This window comes from Mesoplodon densirostris, chromosome 1, assembly GCF_025265405.1.
Source record: "Mesoplodon densirostris isolate mMesDen1 chromosome 1, mMesDen1 primary haplotype, whole genome shotgun sequence".
NCBI lineage: Eukaryota > Metazoa > Chordata > Mammalia > Artiodactyla > Ziphiidae > Mesoplodon > Mesoplodon densirostris.
Genome location: NC_082661.1, coordinates 5,139,238 through 5,156,369, shown reverse-complemented (window position 1 = coordinate 5,156,369; position 17,132 = coordinate 5,139,238). Strand labels below are relative to the sequence as shown.

At 49.8% G+C, this 17,132-nt stretch overlaps 1 protein-coding gene across 2 annotated transcripts in view; it reads left to right on the top strand.

Moving 5' to 3' along the window:
- The window catches only part of DOCK1 (dedicator of cytokinesis 1), a 535,058-nt gene extending 518,128 nt beyond the window's left edge, over positions 1-16,930 (top strand). For both annotated transcript variants that reach the window (XM_060098409.1, XM_060098408.1), the window contains exons 48-52: positions 511-656; positions 4,617-4,815; positions 8,645-8,798; positions 11,963-12,114; positions 15,795-16,930. In XM_060098409.1, coding sequence (XP_059954392.1) covers positions 511-656; positions 4,617-4,815; positions 8,645-8,798; positions 11,963-12,114; positions 15,795-15,890 — 747 coding nt within the window. In that variant the 3' untranslated portion in view covers positions 15,891-16,930. The remainder of the gene's footprint in view (positions 1-510; positions 657-4,616; positions 4,816-8,644; positions 8,799-11,962; positions 12,115-15,794) is intronic.
- The last annotated feature ends 202 nt before the right edge of the window (positions 16,931-17,132 follow it).

Sequence of the window (17,132 nt, the reverse complement as noted above, 5' to 3'; positions counted from 1 at the left end):
TTTAATTAAGCAGCAGGTGCATCTTATTTTAGTCTAGAGAAGTTCAGTCATTATGCATCCATATAGTTTAGTGATCTTCTTGGTTTGTCACCATGCAGAGATACAAAGTTATCTAAAGATCTTGTAAAATTCTTTCACATTCTAGATATTTTTCTACAAGTTAAATTTTTTGATCAGTACATTGTACTATGACTCTGGAACAAGTTGATGCCTTGTGGTCTTGGTAGAGAAAACTGCTTTTTAAATTAAAAAAAAAAAAACAAAGTTCTTCCTGGTATTTTTCACAGTATCAAATCAGATTTCAAAAAGCCTCCAAATAATCATCATTTTTGTCTTCAACTTTGAACAAGCACATGCACTGTTCATGAAAGTGTGGACAGTTTTGATCTAGATTCCAGGCTGCTAAGACCACCTGGTCCAAGGTGTCCGCCCGTGCCAGGCTGGGCGCCTTTCGCCACAGCATCAAACAAGTCTCTGTCTCTCTGTTTCTCTCCCCTCTGCCCAACCCAGCCCTCAAGTCTGGACGACAGGAGAGGCAGCCGTCCCCGGTCCATGGTCCGATCCTTCACAATGCCTTCCTCATCCCGGCCTCTGTCTGTGGCCTCTGTCTCGTCCCTGTCATCAGACAGCACCCCTTCCAGGCCGGGCTCCGATGGGTGAGTCTGGCTCAGCAGCCGGGGGGGGGGGGGGGGGGGGAGGGGCTTTAAGAAGCCACCCAGGGCCCTGGGTTTGTTTCATCACACCTGAGAGGATTTTTAAAAATCAAAATTCTCTTTGAAATGGAGACCATCCAAGACTTTTACAATCATGGTGCCACTAAGACGTGTAGAGTCTTGTGAATTTTTGAGGAAAAATGTCTCGCTTTGGGTACCACTTTGGATGAGGTTTCCATCAAATTGTAAAACCTCCAGGTGAGTGTTCAGTCCTTTTCAGCAAGTCCCGGAAGCAGTGTGATGCATTCCTTGCCAGCTGCGTGCTTGTACTTTTCATCTCTTGCTCACTTCCAAGGTGTCATGCTAGGGCAGGACTGTCACACACAGGCAGGCTTCCTTGAGAGCTGGCGGGGCCACCTTCTTTCTACAAGATCCCTTTGGAGACCCAGTTCTGCTCTTGAGCACCGGATGGCACAGAGCAACTAAGAAGGGATCAAGAACGGAATGGACGGGTGAACATTTCATTGAGCTCCCACTGTGTCTCCTGCCAAGAGAACCTCATTACTGACATTTTTGTGTGTTTTGCGATAGCATATATGAAAAGTTTGTCCTGATTATACAGAAAGAAAAAATGTCACATGCAATTTAAACAGTAGAGAAGAACTTCTAATTGTTTTGCTGTCGAGTTTGCACAGTTGTGTGTTTGTCCGAGCCCGTTTGGTTTACAATCCATCATCCCATCCTATCAAACCCACAGGCTCCTGACCCCTGCGACACGCAGACACAAACTTCCAGGGTGCCCCAAGGGACAGCTCCAACCCATTGTTGCCAATGACCAATGTACCCAATGAAGGATGGCACACTGTTCCCACGTTTTTTTCCTAACAGTAATTTTTGTTGTTGTTGTTTTTGTTGTTGTTTTTTTTTTTTTTTTTTTTTTTGCGGTACGTGGGCCTCTCACTGTTGTGGCCTCTCCCGTTGCGGAGCACAGGCTCCGGACGCGCAGGCTCAGCAGCTATGGCTCACGGGCCCAGCCGCTCCGCGGCATGTGGGATCTTCCCGGACCGGGGCACGAACCCGTGTCCCCTGCATCGGCAGGCGGACTCTCAACCACTGCGCCACCAGGGAAGCCCGCTAACAGTAATTTTTATCAGTGTCTGCTACTTCTAAGGCCAAGTCCGTATGGAAAACCTCAATTTAGAGGTATTTAAATCAAGTGTGCTTGTCACTGGGAGCAAGATTGCTAAAGAAACTTAATTCAACTTCTCCCCAGGGAAATCCCCAGGCTAGTTATAAAAAGGTTTTTATATTTCCAGGAACGTAGGGATGCGGGCAGAAAGTGATCTAGAGGTTTTAGATGGAAGAGTACTGTCCTGCATATGTGAATACATGAGTGGGAATCGTTGTCTCCACCCCTGGAGCCGTCTTTGTTTAACCTTGAACTAGAAGGCATCTTTATTAGAGTCCAGATTTTTGTTCATTCTCGGGGTTACCACCTTTCACTACCTAACGGATGTGGAGAAAATGAGGCTTTGGTCTCAAATGGCACCAGGTATGTGCAGAATAAAGTTCGTCCTGTCGGCAGTTGGTTCTCATAATGTGAAAAATTTAAAGCTCGGCCTTTCTCTTGGTTCCTTGTATATTCGTCTGGATTTCACAGCACAGGTTTTCCCCGGAGCTTTAAGATGTCCACTAATCCTTTGTTTCCCTACATTAATTATCCCAAGTTCTGCCAAACCTAGAATAAAATCATGAAGATTTTTAAATTTTTGTTTATAGTAGAAGAGATATAATATTTAACAGCTAATGGATGTTGATTTAGTAGTTATTGTGTATCCAGCTGGAAAAGTCCAGATGCCCAAAATGCCTTAATAATCAAAGTCAACACTGGTGGATTTCATTAATCATTTTCAAATTTTTATTATGCAAAAATTTCAGACATATACAAAGGAGACAAAATAGCATAATGAGGCCTTGTACCAGCCATGAGCCAGCCTCAACAGTGATCAACTCCTAGCCCACACTCTCCCTCTTCCATATTATTCCGAAGCAAATCTCAGGCATCATATCATTTCATCCGTAAACATTTCAGTGTGAATTTCTAAAAGGTAAGAATTTACCAAAAACACAATCATACTACCTTCAGCACATGTAAAAAGTGAACAGTAATTCCATACTATCATCAAATATTGGTTTTAATTTCCAATTGAGGCATAAATGGCTTTTTTTTTTCCTTTTTAGTTTGTTTGAAACTGATCCAAGTAAGAGTCCCACTTTGCAGCTGGCTGCTGTATCTCTTTAGTTCTCTTTTACTCCGTAGATTTCCCCTTCTACTTTTTTCTTTTCATTTCTTTTCCTTGTAATTTATTTGTTGAAAAATCCAGGTTGCTTCTGGTGTCGTCTGGATTTTGCTTATTGCATCCCCTACAGTGTTATTGACTGTGTATCTCTGTCTTTCATATTTCCTGCAGATTAGTGGTCACATCTAGAGGCTTGTGCACATTCAGGCATGAGTTGGGGACAGGATGACTTCAGTGTTCTTCATTCAGAAGGACATTCGTGTCTCTCTCCCTTGCAGTGATTTTAGCAGCTATTGATAATCAATGCCTACATTCAATATCATTACTGTTCAAATCCTGCTGACCATCCAGTTTTTTCTTTTTTTTTTTTTTTTACAAAACGTAGCAGATGTGATTCTTGCTCTCAGCAGTCAGCATCTTCTATGGATTTGAAATGTGGTTTTGTGAACGGTCCATCTACTAAGTGTTGACTTCCATGTGACCTCTCCCATGTCGGGGAGCCAAGGTGCTAGAATGGTCTTATTCAGAGCAGTGGTTTTGTTCTCAGTGTCCCGTTCACAAATAAGTTTGAAAGAAACCACAGCTAGGATGGCAATGTGACAGGCTTTCTAGATTTCCTTCTCTTACAATCAGTGTCCCCTTGAAGAAGACACTTCAGTCTCCAGGTGTCCCAGGAAGTCAGGCTTGGAAGGTTTCAGGACTGGGGGCTCCCAGGGGCAGGCCCGGGACCTGGCCCCTTATCTTGACAGCCCGCGTTACGGGGGTGGGATTTGCCCTCCCACAGGGCTCAGGGGCTGCCGGACATTGGGCAGCTCAAGGTCAGGGAGCTTCCGTGAACCCTCTCGGCTGACCACTTTGCTTCTCTTAACCATATGGGAATGATGGGTAGACCACAGTTTAAAAAACACATTTATGAGAAATCACAGTATAGGCTATTTCTCCTATATGACTGTATGACTCTAGCTTCTTTTAAGAGATCGTATCTCTTCTTAAATACCATTTTCATTCCATTTCATCTTGTGAAGTGGGACATCCAGCCCATGGTGCTCAGAGGTTGTGGAGTCTCACCAGCAGGTGGCAGAGCTGAGACCCAGAATCTCCGTCTCAAGCTCAGTTCTCGGCTAAAACACTGAGAGCATCTCCACATCCTTGCAAGCTGGAATTGGCTTGTTTCTCACTGAGCCGTCAAAGGGCTGTCAAATGGAAGCTACCTGTGTACCGATACAGACACTTCTTTGCATTAGCATCTGCCTGTTTCTCCTCATTGCATTCGTGAATATTTCAGTATGACTGTCTCAAAGGTGAGGGCTTCCCTTTTGAAATAGACCCCAAGTACCATCCTCCCATCGTAAATCAACAGTAATCCCTGAATATAATCATCCCATATCCAGTAAGACTTTACATTTCCCTCATCATCCTGTAAGGGTTCTATTTTTTTCCCAATTTGTTTTTATCGAGATTCAAAGCTATAACCATTGCAGTCGGCAATATGTGTCTTAAGTCTCCCTTGGCCTTCCCTTTAAAATCCTTTCTTTCCTTGTAAAATTGGGCATTTCCCAGGGAGCACCTGATTCATTTTGAGTGACTTTACATGGAGCTGCAGGGCGAAAAGCGGTGGCTGTCCTGGTAAGACGTCATTGATTTAAAGAACCATTTCCTTTAGGTTTGCTCTGGAACCCCTCCTGCCAAAGAAAATGCACTCCCGGTCCCAGGACAAGCTAGACAAGGACGACCCAGATAAAGAGAAGAAGGACAAGAAGAAGGAAAAAAGGAACAGCAAACATCAAGAGATATTTGATAAAGAATTTAAACCCACCGACATTCCCCTGCAGCAGTCTGAGGCTGTGATCCTCTCAGAAACGGTAATTTCACAGGGAGCTTTCCCTCGCTCCGCGGTAGCTGCCGGGACCTGTCTAGGCTCCACGTTTAGCCAAGGGGGCTGTCAATTGGATTTCATTGCATTGGCTATGAAATAGTCTCTCACGGCCCTCCTCTGGTATAACGGATGCCATAGGGCATCCAGAGGCACAGAGGAAGCTGCATCTCTCCGGAGGATGCTTGTCTTTGCCCCCGTGCTCCATCCTCCATCCCACAGGGGCTGGGGGCAGGGCCAGCCATCAGCAGGCCCCACGTGGTTCTAGGCTCCACAGCAAAGTTGGACTTGCTTCCATTAGACATCCGGACATCTCTGGAGATGAACAGGATGCTTTTGTTGTCAGAGAGCCGTACTCCCGCCCAGCTAACGCTGTTCCCTTGCCCCTTCCTGACCAGAAATCACTAAGCCACCGTTTCTGCCCGAATGTTATAATCTGCTCAGCTAGCGTCCCAGAGCCCCTTCCCGCTGGGCTGTGCCAGCTGTACACAGGTCCGTGTTATCCTCCCAGTCTCATGTGCTCCATGCCTAAATCCCTTGGCCATCTTTCAGAAGGATTTTCAGGGACTTAACGTGACACATGCTGGTGAGTTGACATTAAAGATGGATCCCGGGGAATCTCGTTCATTCCAGAGACTGGGGTTGTGTGATGGCAGTGAAACCCAAGCAGCATGCTCTCCTCCCAGGGCTGGGCCTGGGGGGATGGGAGCTGCCGCTGCTCCCAGCAGCGCAGAGCAGCGTTTGGAGTCTGGGGGCAAAAATTAGGCACGGACAGCTTCTGGGGTGAACTGTGTTCAGGACGTGCTATTTGTAGACTGGAGACAAAATAAAGAAGAGGCTCTCCGGGGCCGTCAGCTTCAGAGGTGAAGTCAGGCTTGGAGCTGCCTCCGTCTCAAAATGGATGGACGTTTGCCTGTACGGTGGCCAAGCATGTGCCTGCCCTGGGCAGGGAGTCCATGACCTGTCCCGGCTGTTACTGAAGGGTTGCTTATCAAAGGGCTCAGGTGGGACCACCGTTTTATAAGACATACTTCACTGCTTGTTTATATCTTGAATACCAGAGGGTATGTTTCATCCAGACCGCATGCCATGGAGACCAGCAGCCACATGCTGCCTGGGTGTTTAGAGGTGGAAGGGAGACCCCAGAGCCACAGCGCAGTCTTCATGAAGGCAGATGCCCTCGCGAGGCCTTTGGACACAGCGCGGACTGCAGCTGGGCTTCGGTGTTTCACTGCAGAGTGCAGGGGGCCCAGGGTGTAGGGCCCGGGGCGGGACTGGCCACAGGCTAGCACTAAGTGCCCAGATGCAGCCTCACGCAGTGGGATCCAGAGGTTTCTGATGAGCCCGCCCCCGCCCCCTGTGCTCTGTTCACTCCTCTGGAAAGTTGGGAGGCCAGTGACCCTGCTGGGACGGGCTGGCATCCCCCTCTCTCTAGAGTCCAGACACCATCACTGGGTGGGGGAACGAACAGCAACATTTTTTGAATATTTACTAAGTGCAGCGCCTGTGCAAGTCTTCCGTACATTCTAATTTAAGCTCCACTTTAAGATGTTAAAACTGAGGGCCTCAGAGGATTTGAGCCACGTGGCAGAGTTGAACAGAATTAAGTTGCATGCACAGAAGGGAAAGGACGTGCCAGGCTCAGCCGTCATCACAGTATAAGTCTGTCCCTCCCGCCGTGGCCCTGCTTTCCCACGAGGATGCTAGCAAAGATGGGCTGAGTTCGGCGCAAAGTGCACCCCGCCCCCCATGGCTGGCCTGGGGTACCGTCAGCCAATCCACGAGAACCCACCAAGGTCAGAGCACAGAACCTGGACCCCGCTGTCGGCCTCTGAGGAGTCTCAGAATAACCACCGCTGTAGCCCCAGGGGCTAGGCCTCCTGACTGCTCGCTGGAGGCAGACTGGCTGTTCTTGTCCAGCCCAGGTAGCAGCCTGTCCTCCGGGTTACAGCTGCTGGCAAGGTCTGTGAGTCCAGTTAGGCACCTGGAGTTTCCTATTCAAGCCTCCGTGAGCCTGTGACCGGCCAGGTGCTGCAGGACAGAGCAGGTGGGCTGGTGGGCTCCGTGAGAGGCAGGGTTACCGAGTGAGGGCAGTAGCCCAGTTCCCTGGGGCGGCGCTGGGCTCGCCCTGCTCTGTGCGTCCACCTGGCCTCCTCATGCTTCTGCAGAGGTTTTCTCTGTTCCCTCCACGGGGCTGGATTCGGCTTCCTGCCTGAATTTGCATCATCAACAATTTCATGACCTCTAGCTGAGCCTCTCAGGGTCTGCCTGGGGCAGGAGGGGGACCCTCCACGTGCAGTTTGCATCTCACCAGTAAACCGTCCTCTGCTCCCCGAATTGTCAGAATGTGCGCTTATGGGATGGGGTGGGAAGGATGGGAGGGGCACCCACGCAATCCCTGAATCCCTACCTCCAGTCCCCATACACACGCAGCCGAGGAAAAGCCCGAGCTCAGCCGGCTGTCCCAGACCTCCCGCAGCAGCTGAGCTGCAGGGAACTCATCGGTTTCTGCAGATGAGGGATGACACCTGGTCTCCGGTATCTCCTTCGTTGGCATAGGATAGTTCTGGAGGTCGGCCTGTTGGCCAGTGTCCCCTCAGTCCCCCGTTTACCAAAGGGCTTAAGCCTTCCTTGCCTCCTTCCAGCCTCAGTGGCCTCCAGGGAGGCCCTGCCTTTGCAGACCACTTAGAGGCACATGCTGCCGCCCACCAGCTCTGCAGCTGACCCTCACCAGCAGGCCCAGGAACCAAGCCCCCGGAACCAGGCCCAGAGCCCTGCCCTCCTGCCCTGCCCATCCTAGAGCAGAAATCTTGATTCCTCCTTCTCAGCTGGGTTAATAACTTTCCTAATTACTCCTACCTCGGGAGTATTTTGAACCGCTTGTGTTCCCCCAGGCCTAATGATCTGAGACCAGGTTGTAAGAAATAGATAAATAAAACACCCCGATGTTACAGATGCAGGAAGAGGCTTAGGTGTGAAAAGTCAAGTGCATCCGAAAGTCAGAGATGGGGAGGAAAAATGCAATGAAAAGTGGAAAGAATTCCTACTCGGTAATAGCGTAGCATGAGAGAAGAAACAGGAGATGAATAAAGGAAATCCTTCGGCAAGTTTCTAGATTTTCACGTACCTGCCAAGAAAGACCAAGAAATTAGGCGCCTGAGGCATTCTGGTCACTGAGCAGGTCGTTGAGTCCACTCGTGAGCCTTTGGAGCTTTCCTTGTGTGCTCTCACCCCCACTGAATGGCCCACATTACATTTATGTCCAGGAAACATGTGATGTGACATCGCCCCCAGAGTGGGTAAGGAGATTATTGTGAAGCCTGTATCCGTTTGCCGGGGCTGTGCCATAACAAAGTACCACAGGCTGGGCAGCTGAAACGACAGAGATTGATTGTCTCGCGGTCTGGAGGCTGGACGTCCAAGATCAAGGTGTCAGCCGGGCTGGTTCCCTCTGAGGCTGTGAGGGGCATCTGTTCCTGGCCTCTTCCCCAGCGTCTGGCGGTCGACCAGCAGTCTTTGGCCTCACTTGGCTTGTACAAGCATCACCCTGCTCTCTGCCTTCATTTTCACATGGCGCTGTCCCTGCGTGCATGCGTCAGGGTCCAAATTTCCCCCTTTTATAAGAACACCAGTCATATTGGATCAGGAGCCACTGTAACGACCTCATCTTAACTTGACCGTCTGCAGAGACCCTCTTTCCAGATAAGGTCATATTCGCAGGTACTGAGGGATTAGGACTTCAACGTAGGGAATTTTGCAGTGACACAGCTCAGCCCATGACAGATCCTAACTACGGTCTTTCCGTCCCTCTGATGTAGATAAGTCCCCTGCGGCCCCAGAGACCGAAGAGCCAGGTGATCAACGTCATGGGCAGTGAAAGGCGCTTCTCAGTGTCACCGTCCTCACCGTCCTCCCAGCACACGCCTCCTCCGGTCACACCGAGGGCCAAGCTCAGCTTCAGCCTGCAGTCCAGTAAGTGGGACACTGTCCACATTTGAACTCCTGACGTTCCTCTGTGACCTCCCCCTTGATCAAAGTCTCTGAAGTTAGACCCACCCTCTCCGTCCAGCAGATGGTGAGAGTTTTGACAAGCACCTGACTTCCTGGGAATGTCCCCTGGGACTAAAGCAAATCAGGCCAAAGCCCAGTCCTGGGCTCCTGCGCTCCCTGGGAGGAAAGCATGGGGCCCATTCAGATCTCCAGACCTCCTGAGTACTGGGGGTAACTCGAGAAGCATGTGGAATGTCCTCCATTTCGTGTCACCAGATAATGCAGCCCATGGGGGTGGCGTGGGGGGCTGTGAGCCTTTTTGTGTCCAGGAGGATGGGAAGGAAGGAAGCCCTGCCAGGCTGTGCTGAGGGGCTAAGGGTAGAACCTACTTTCCAGTTTTGCCCGATTTCTAGGGCCGCTCGATATATCACCACAGACTTGTGGCCTAAAACATCAGAAAGTTACTCCCTCACAGCCTGGAGGCCAGAAGTCTGAAATCGAGGTATCAACAGCCTTGCTACCATGTAGAGTCTCAGAGGGAGAATCTGCCCATGCGTCTTCCAGCTTCTGGTGGATTCCGGCAGTCCTTGGCGTTCCTTGGCTTGTCAACGCATCACTCCAATCCCCCCACTCTCTTCCCAGGCCTGGTTCTCCGTGTTTCTGGGCTCTGTCCTCTTACAGGAGACTGGAGACTGGGTTCAGGGCCCATCGTAAATCCAGGCCGATCTCCTCTCGAGATCCTTAACTAATACATCTGTACAGACACCATTTCCAAAGAAGGTCATGTTCTGAGGTTCTGGGTGGGTGTGAATTGTGGACAGATGCTGTGGAACCCACTGCAAGTGGTACCCGGCTTTTCACCACTCAAGTCGGGCCGGCCAGAGAGGCGACATGCTGGCAGGAAGAAAGTGGCGGGGAGTAGGGACAGTAGCAGGACGAGGGCGGCCGGAGAAAGAGGATGGGGAGGGCTTCCCTGGTGGTCCAGTGGTTAAGACCTCACCTTGCAGTTCAGGGGCTGTGGGTTCGATCCCTGGTCGGGGAGCTAAGATCCCACATGCCTCGTGACCAAAACACCAAAACACATTTTAAAAAGAAGCAATATTGAAACAAATTCAATAAAGACTTTATAAATGGTCCACATCAAAAAAATCTTAAAAAAAAAAAAAAAGGAGGGGGGACAGGGAGCACCAGCCTGAGGAGTGGCTTGTGCAGGGCAGCAAACAGCTGTCCTCAACATCTGGTTTCTTCTCGCTGAAAGGGGAGCGGCAGAGTCTGGAGAGGGTCCATCTGGTCAGGAGTCAGGACTGCCACAGTCTTGAGCCTGAAAGAGCCATGAGCTTCTGGGCTCTGGAAGGTAGATGGTCTCCTGGTGTGTCCTAGTTTCACATCCTTGCACTATAACCAGTGATCTTCTTCAAAAATATTTTAATTTTTTTTATAAATAGCTAAAACAGGCACCATGGCAGCTGCTGTGGAGAACACTTTAGTGGTTCCTTGAAATTAAACATAGAATCACCATAACCCCCAGCAAGCCCACTCCTAGACATTTACCCCAGAGAATTGGACACAAGGACTCAAGCAAATTCTTGCACGTGAATATTCATAGCTGCATCATTCACAACAGCCAGCGGGTGGAAACCACCCAAGGGTCCATCAGTTGATGAATAGTTAAACTAAAATGTGCATCCAGAGAAACACCCATGCAATAGAATATGATTCAGCCATTACAAAAAAGAGTTCTGGTACATGCTACAACTTGGATGAACTGGAAAACACTAAGTGAAATAAGCCAGGACAAATATTATATGATTCCAGTTATATAAAATAGCTGAAATAATCAAATTCATGGAGACAGAAAGTTGATTCGAGGGTATCAGGGGTTGGGGGGAGAGCAGAGGGGGAATTACCACTTGCAGGGTAGAACCTTTGTGTTTGGGGCGATACAATTGATAGTGGTGATGGTTGTGCAGCAGTGTGAATGTGGTCGATGCCACTGATTTGTACACTTTAAAATGGTTAAAATGGTAAATTTTAAATAAATACCATAATAAAAACAACCAGCCAACCAGTCATGAGGGCAGTCATTCAATCAGAGACCACCTTCTTGCTCCTGGATTCAACTGCAAGACTTCCTTATAAATTGACACAACTCTTCCTAGGAGGCACTTTCCTAGTGAAGGGTTTTTCGTCAGATGCATCATCGGGGAAAACTTTAAAAGAGACCCAACAGCAAAAATGTCAGTTTTTCTCTCTCTAACATAAATGACAGACAAATTATTTTTAAGAGTCTCAACAAAGGCCGAGAAAGTATATTGCCTTAATGATCACTCCTCTGTCTGAAAACAGCTCCTTTTTGGTTTGCTGTAAAAATGGTACTTCCCCTTGGCTTATTACTTAAAGCACCAGCCGCAGCGGCTGCTACTGCTAATAACTGCATTTCGTACAATTGGCTTTTCCTGGTGTGAGAGTTTTGAAAGGCAGGTGGCTGGTTGTGAGCTGTGTTATTAGACTTGGCTTCAGTGAAGCTCCCCGGCTCATAACTGCAGGATGCCTGGTGCAGCGTCCCGGCCAGGCTCTGAAAACTCCAGGCGTGGACAGTCCTTGTGACCCCAACCGTGTAGATGCCACCAAGGCAGAGGGGCCTAGGAGGGATCAGAATGGTTCCAGGTTGGGAATTCCCTGGCGGTCCAGTGGTTGGGACTCTGTGCTTCCACTGCCGAGGGTCCGGGTTCGGTCCCTGATCGGGGAACTAGGCTCCCGCAGGCCTCAAGGCCCAGCATGCATACATAAATAAATAAATAGATAAATAGTAAGTACATAAGTAAACAGTAAGTAAAATAAATAAATAAATAGGGGTCCCAGGTCGACATGGCTGTTTTTCCAGGGGTCGGATCTGTCCTTGAAGCTCCGGTTTTAGGCATCTCGTGATAGTTGGTGTTCTCTTTCTAGAGCATGCCCCTCGGAGGCAATACCACCCCTGGCCTCCTCTGCCCTCTCTGCTCTCTTCTGTGCCCTGTTGACAAGCATTTCTGGGAGGAGAAGGGGTTCCCGCTTCCCTGCTACTCCCGAGAGAGCACAGAGCCGCCGTGTGTGCGTCCACGCCTGCTGGGGACGTGGGTTTGACTCCGATCCACCCTGTTGCCCAGGTTTGGAGCTGAATGGCATGACTGGACTGGACGCGGCTGAGGTTCCGCCCCCTCTGCCTCTCAAAGGCACCAGCGCAGACTACGGGACCTTGACCGAGAACCTGGACCTGACAGGCTTGCCGAGCCCCCTGCCGCCTCCTCCTCACCAGAGGGTAAGTCAGGTCTTAGGGAGTGGGTTGCTCACATCCCTCTCTGCACCAGGTGCAGACCCCTCCTTCCTGGTGTTAGCGTGTTTACTCTGGGCCAGCGAGACGTGATTCCGAGCAGAGGTCACAGCGGTTGGGACGCCAGCACGTGTGGTCTGCCGTTCTGTGTCCTCGCTGTAGGGACGCACTTTCCCACGGGGCCCTCAGGACAAGGCAAAGGGGGAGGAACTCCAGCCAGAGGATCGAAGGGCCACTCTCGTGACCCTGGAGGTCACTGCACTTCTTAGGAAAGTGTGGTGTTGAGAAGTAGCTTTTGTATGAAGAGGTTTGTCTGACTTTTTAAGAAGCTGGCCGATGCCACACGTGGTGGGGGGCCTGTGCTCCTGGACACCAGCCTTGCCCTTGAGAAGCCCTGGTCCCGGCAGTTCCTCCAGGCAGCCCGCCCTCGCACCGGCCACCCCTGGGTGGGGACAGGCACTTGCTGCACAGAGAATCTGCAAAGGAGAAGCAGGGCTGGGCAAACCCTGTTCCCCGAGGCCACCCATCCCTAGCCACACCTCTAGCCCTGAAACCTACCCCACCCCGTTTCGATTCGGGGTGCTGGCTGCCGCAAGCATGGTCAGCCAACTCGAGCCCTCCTCAACACTGGTGCCCAGGCTAGTCCCCTCTCGGAAACCGTCATTAATCGCGTCTGATGTGCTCACTGCTCCGGCCTCTGGGCCCGCCTACTTATGCAAACGTCAGCTAAAAGCCTGAAAAAAAACACCTAAACCTGTGGCTGTGTTACCGGCTCACGGCTCTAGAAACATTCTTTTGAGGCCCCCCGCCCCCGCATTCTCTCCTGCTTCTTAAGGCCGCTGTCACACAGGCCCCTCCTTTGCTCCCTGGCCCTGCTGCGTGCAGAGGTCTGCGTGCCCACGTGAAATGACCCAGCAGCGCCGGGTGATCCGCATCCACGTTCATCCCTCCCCCAGCCACGCTGTTCACAGCCTAATGAAATTAAAGCCGTGCAGGCTGAGGAGTAGAATATCCCCGATCACACGTGCAGCTGGTCAGCCTCTATAACGTAATTATACGGCAACAGAACTCCTGTAGAACATCGAAGACATGAGGTAGTCATGTGGCCACGATTCTTTTCATAACAGCAAGGTGTGTTTTTTCCCCTTCTGAAACAATATAAATCCTACATTCTTTTTTCTTTCTTTTTTTTTTTAATGGAGACTTTTTCACTGAGCTTTCTGCAAGTTTATTATCTTCTTGTGAGAGGAGCGGAAGAAAGAGGGGATTTATTGAGAGTATATTTATTCGATTATTCCTTTTGCATAAGAAAACCAGACAAGTGGTGGGGCTTCCTCTTTGGGGCTGAAGGGATGGTTCGTCCTTCCAAGGCTGCAGTGCCTTTCGGATCAGCCCTCTGTCCTTCGAGATTCCACGATGGGGGACCGGCCGGAGAAGGGACCAGGTGCCCCACGATGGCTTTTTAGGAAGCTGGAAGAGTTTTGTAGCAACTAAGGAAATGTAAGTCTGACCCTTCCCGCAGATTTTCACAACAGGTTAGAATAAAAAGAGACGCAGGGAGTTGAGAGAGATCGTTGATTGGTTGGGGTGTTGTTTTCCTAACAGCATAGTTAACCGATTCCATCTTGATTTTCATATCTTTATTTTATCGGAAAAGCAAGAGTGTCCCCCACGTCTCCCTACACTGAAAATTCTGAACTTGGAAGTGTGAGCAAGTCCATTTTTGTTACAAATCAATTCAGGGGCAACATTTGATGGTCTCGGTTTCCGGGACACATCATCTGAGATCCTGCTGCCACTGCTGTTGGGGGAAGGACAAACGTGCCCAAGCTCCGGCTCCATATATAAAGGGGTGTGAGTTCCATGAGATTAATTACCCAAGTCGCCCTGCTGTCGGTGTCTTGTTTGACGTACGTGCAGTGTGAGTACCCCTTCAGGAGGCGTGCCTGTGGGTTAGGGTGTCATCTCTGGAAGCAGCTGGGTTTCCAGGGGTGCCTCCCTTTCAGGCCCCGAGAGCTGTTGTGGGATAATGATCGGTTCGCCCTCCATGGGGGCTGATCCACGTCCTCCTGTCACTCTCACTGATCAGCCTCGGGCTTGTAGTCAACTCTCTCTCTAGTTGTTGCCACTTTAAGCTGTCATTTCTTTCAAAACGCCTGTTACAACCGTTAGTCCGAGCTCTCGAGCCGCTCGGTGGTGACAAGCCCACCATGCACGGCTTTGGCCCAGAGGGCAGTTCCGACTGTGGCCTGGCCCCGCGCCACTCACACCAGCCCGCACTGTTTACTTCCATGTGTCAACAAGCAAACGCCTCATCAGAGCCGGAAATCGGTGTTTCTTATGACCGTTCTCACCAACTTAAAAAGATTGACAAGTCTGTTCTTTTACTTGCCTGGTTACAGTGTCTAAATATCATGACATCAGTTCTGTGTTTCCACATTGATTCTCTTCTCTCTCTTAAGCCCTAGATCACTTTAGTATTTGTGTGGCTCAGAATCAGGAGGATATTTGGGCAGTGAGTTAAGACACAGCTTCGTCACTGTTCTGTGATGAAACTTCTTTTCTCACGTTGAGCTACACGTGAACCTCCCCTGAGAGGCTGTGAACGATCCAGGCCAGTGCTTTGTGATCTCCTTCTGGTTGGTTCTCCCTGTGGCATGTGCCCACTTATCCTGGTCTGTTTATATGTTCCTCCGCTCATTCATTCACTCATCCGTTCATTTGTTCACTCATTTCTTTATGCATGTGGTCAACACACGTTGACCTCTTGTGCGTGTCACGTGCCCACCAAGAGCAAGGCCACCAGCTGCCCTCCAGCATTCACACCCTGACAGGTACATCCCATTTCTCTTACTGCCGTTACGGTTGTAAATCCATTCTTGAGAACCTAAGGCCAACTGTGGCCCATAAGCCACGTCCAGCCGGCCGCCTGTCTTTGTAAATAAAGTTTTATTAGAACACCACTGCACCCATTTCTTGATAAACTGTGCTCCACTCATGAAGAATTTAAACATCCCCCTAACCTTGTTCATCCTCCTCTGTTTAGAGTTTGGGAAGCAACTGTGGATGAGAAACTACCTTGTCAGCGGGTCACCTGGATGGTGGCCGCCACCATGGCCCACTTGCTGACCCTCTCTCACGTAGCCTTTCCATTTCTGAGAGCAAAGCAGGCCTCTCACCCACCCACCCATGGAGAGCATCTCCAATGACTTGTTTGTCTCTGAACCATTTCGGGGCATCTTCAGGGGGCATGAGGAGGGACCTCTGGGTGGTCCTCACCCCGGGAGGCTCAGCTGTGACATGGCCAGGCTGCCTGGCTGGCCCTGGGTCCTGCTTGGCCCACATTCACGTGTCCTTAACCATTTCAACTGCCCGCTTCTGAACCCGGTCCATTTCCAGGGGCCCTTAGGTCACCAGCACGTGGATTTAAAACCACCACCCAAAGAGCAGCGGTTACACGTCTCAGGGGCTGGTCAGACGTGTGACGTACTACGTGTGAAATAGTGGCCGGGGCCACAGCCACGCGGTCCTGAGTGTGGCCGACCTGCCGGCCCCGAGTCACGAGGAGAGGGCAATTCCCGCTCAGGGCTGCAGGTCGACTTTCCCTCACCGTGCCCCCGCTGCCGGCTCAGACCCCCCTGGAGTGTCCCCGGTTTTCTGTCTTCCAGCATCTCCCCCCTCCGCTGCCCAGCAAGACCCCGCCGCCGCCGCCTCCCAAGACGACGCGCAAGCAGACCTCGGTGGACTCCGGGATCGTGCAGTGAATGCGTGGCGCCCGCCGGAGAGCCAGCTGGCACCCCTCCTCTCCCTGCGCATCTTCTCCCACGTCTGGCGTTTACCTCATTGGGCCTGTGATGTCTGATGTTTAGTGCAATTGCTTTTCCTTAACAGGAGTTCGTCTCCAGCCACGGAGTGAGAGGGCTTTAGCATTGGGGAGGGAGGTGGATACGGACCCAGGACGTGCTTTTATGCTTATCAAAGTCGGAGGCTTCTGAGTGTGTCCGTCTTGAGAGAGCCGAAGTCTTGCCCAGAAGTCCTTTCTTTTTGTGCCAAATGACACATTAGCCAAGAGGCCGGTTGACCTGAGTGGAGCGCAGTAAGAGAGCTTAGGCCTTCACTGCAGAACTGTGTAGTAACAGCTTACGAACCCTCATCTCTCGAGGCCAAACCCTGACTGACTTGCAGGATGCTTTATCAGACCCTCCTGGCTGCACCTGGTGGTGTGACTTTTTGTTGGTTGAGTCTCCCTTCAACTTATATCAGGCAACTAAGGTCAGCCCTTTCAGGGAAGTTCCTGCTTTCCTTTGGTATAATTTAAAATAGGCTATTTCTCCGCTACTGAACAGTTACTAATTTATGGAGTGGAGACACCATTAAAAATACTGGGATCAAGTGGAAAAATAAATGAGTATAGGCAGATCAATTTTCTCTCTTTTTCGAAAAACAATATGTAGACCACAGGAGATGGTTTTAATTGGGTGAATTCTTCTTGTGCTCATTCTGTACAGAAGTTTGTATATATGAGGGTCTTTAGAACTTGTTTTAATTTTTGTGGTCCTTCTGTTTATTGTAATACGTGTCCGCAAATGGTTCCCAATATGTGTTCTTAACGTTTAACTGAGGGAAGTGTAAAAAAAAACCAAATTAAGTTTTCTTGGTTTTTTTTCCCGAAGCTCAAGTCCTAAAAATCATTGTGGACAATGATTTAAAAAAAAAAAAAAACTAACTTAGTATAACCTAATATTTTTATTCTATCATCTATATTTTTTTATTCACTATAATCATGATATTCTTCTAGTAGGCCCGAAAATTAATCCATGACAACGAAAAATAAAATGTCATTTAAAAAGACTCGCAGTGTCTGACATACTATGTTGTTATCCCTTGATGTAAAATGTAAAAGCCGCTCTTTTCTATTTTGCTTTCTTAAAGAGCTTTGTGATGCATGTTTATCTGCATGTACATCCTTCTCAAACACCGGTCTTAATCATCTGTGTTTAATTGTC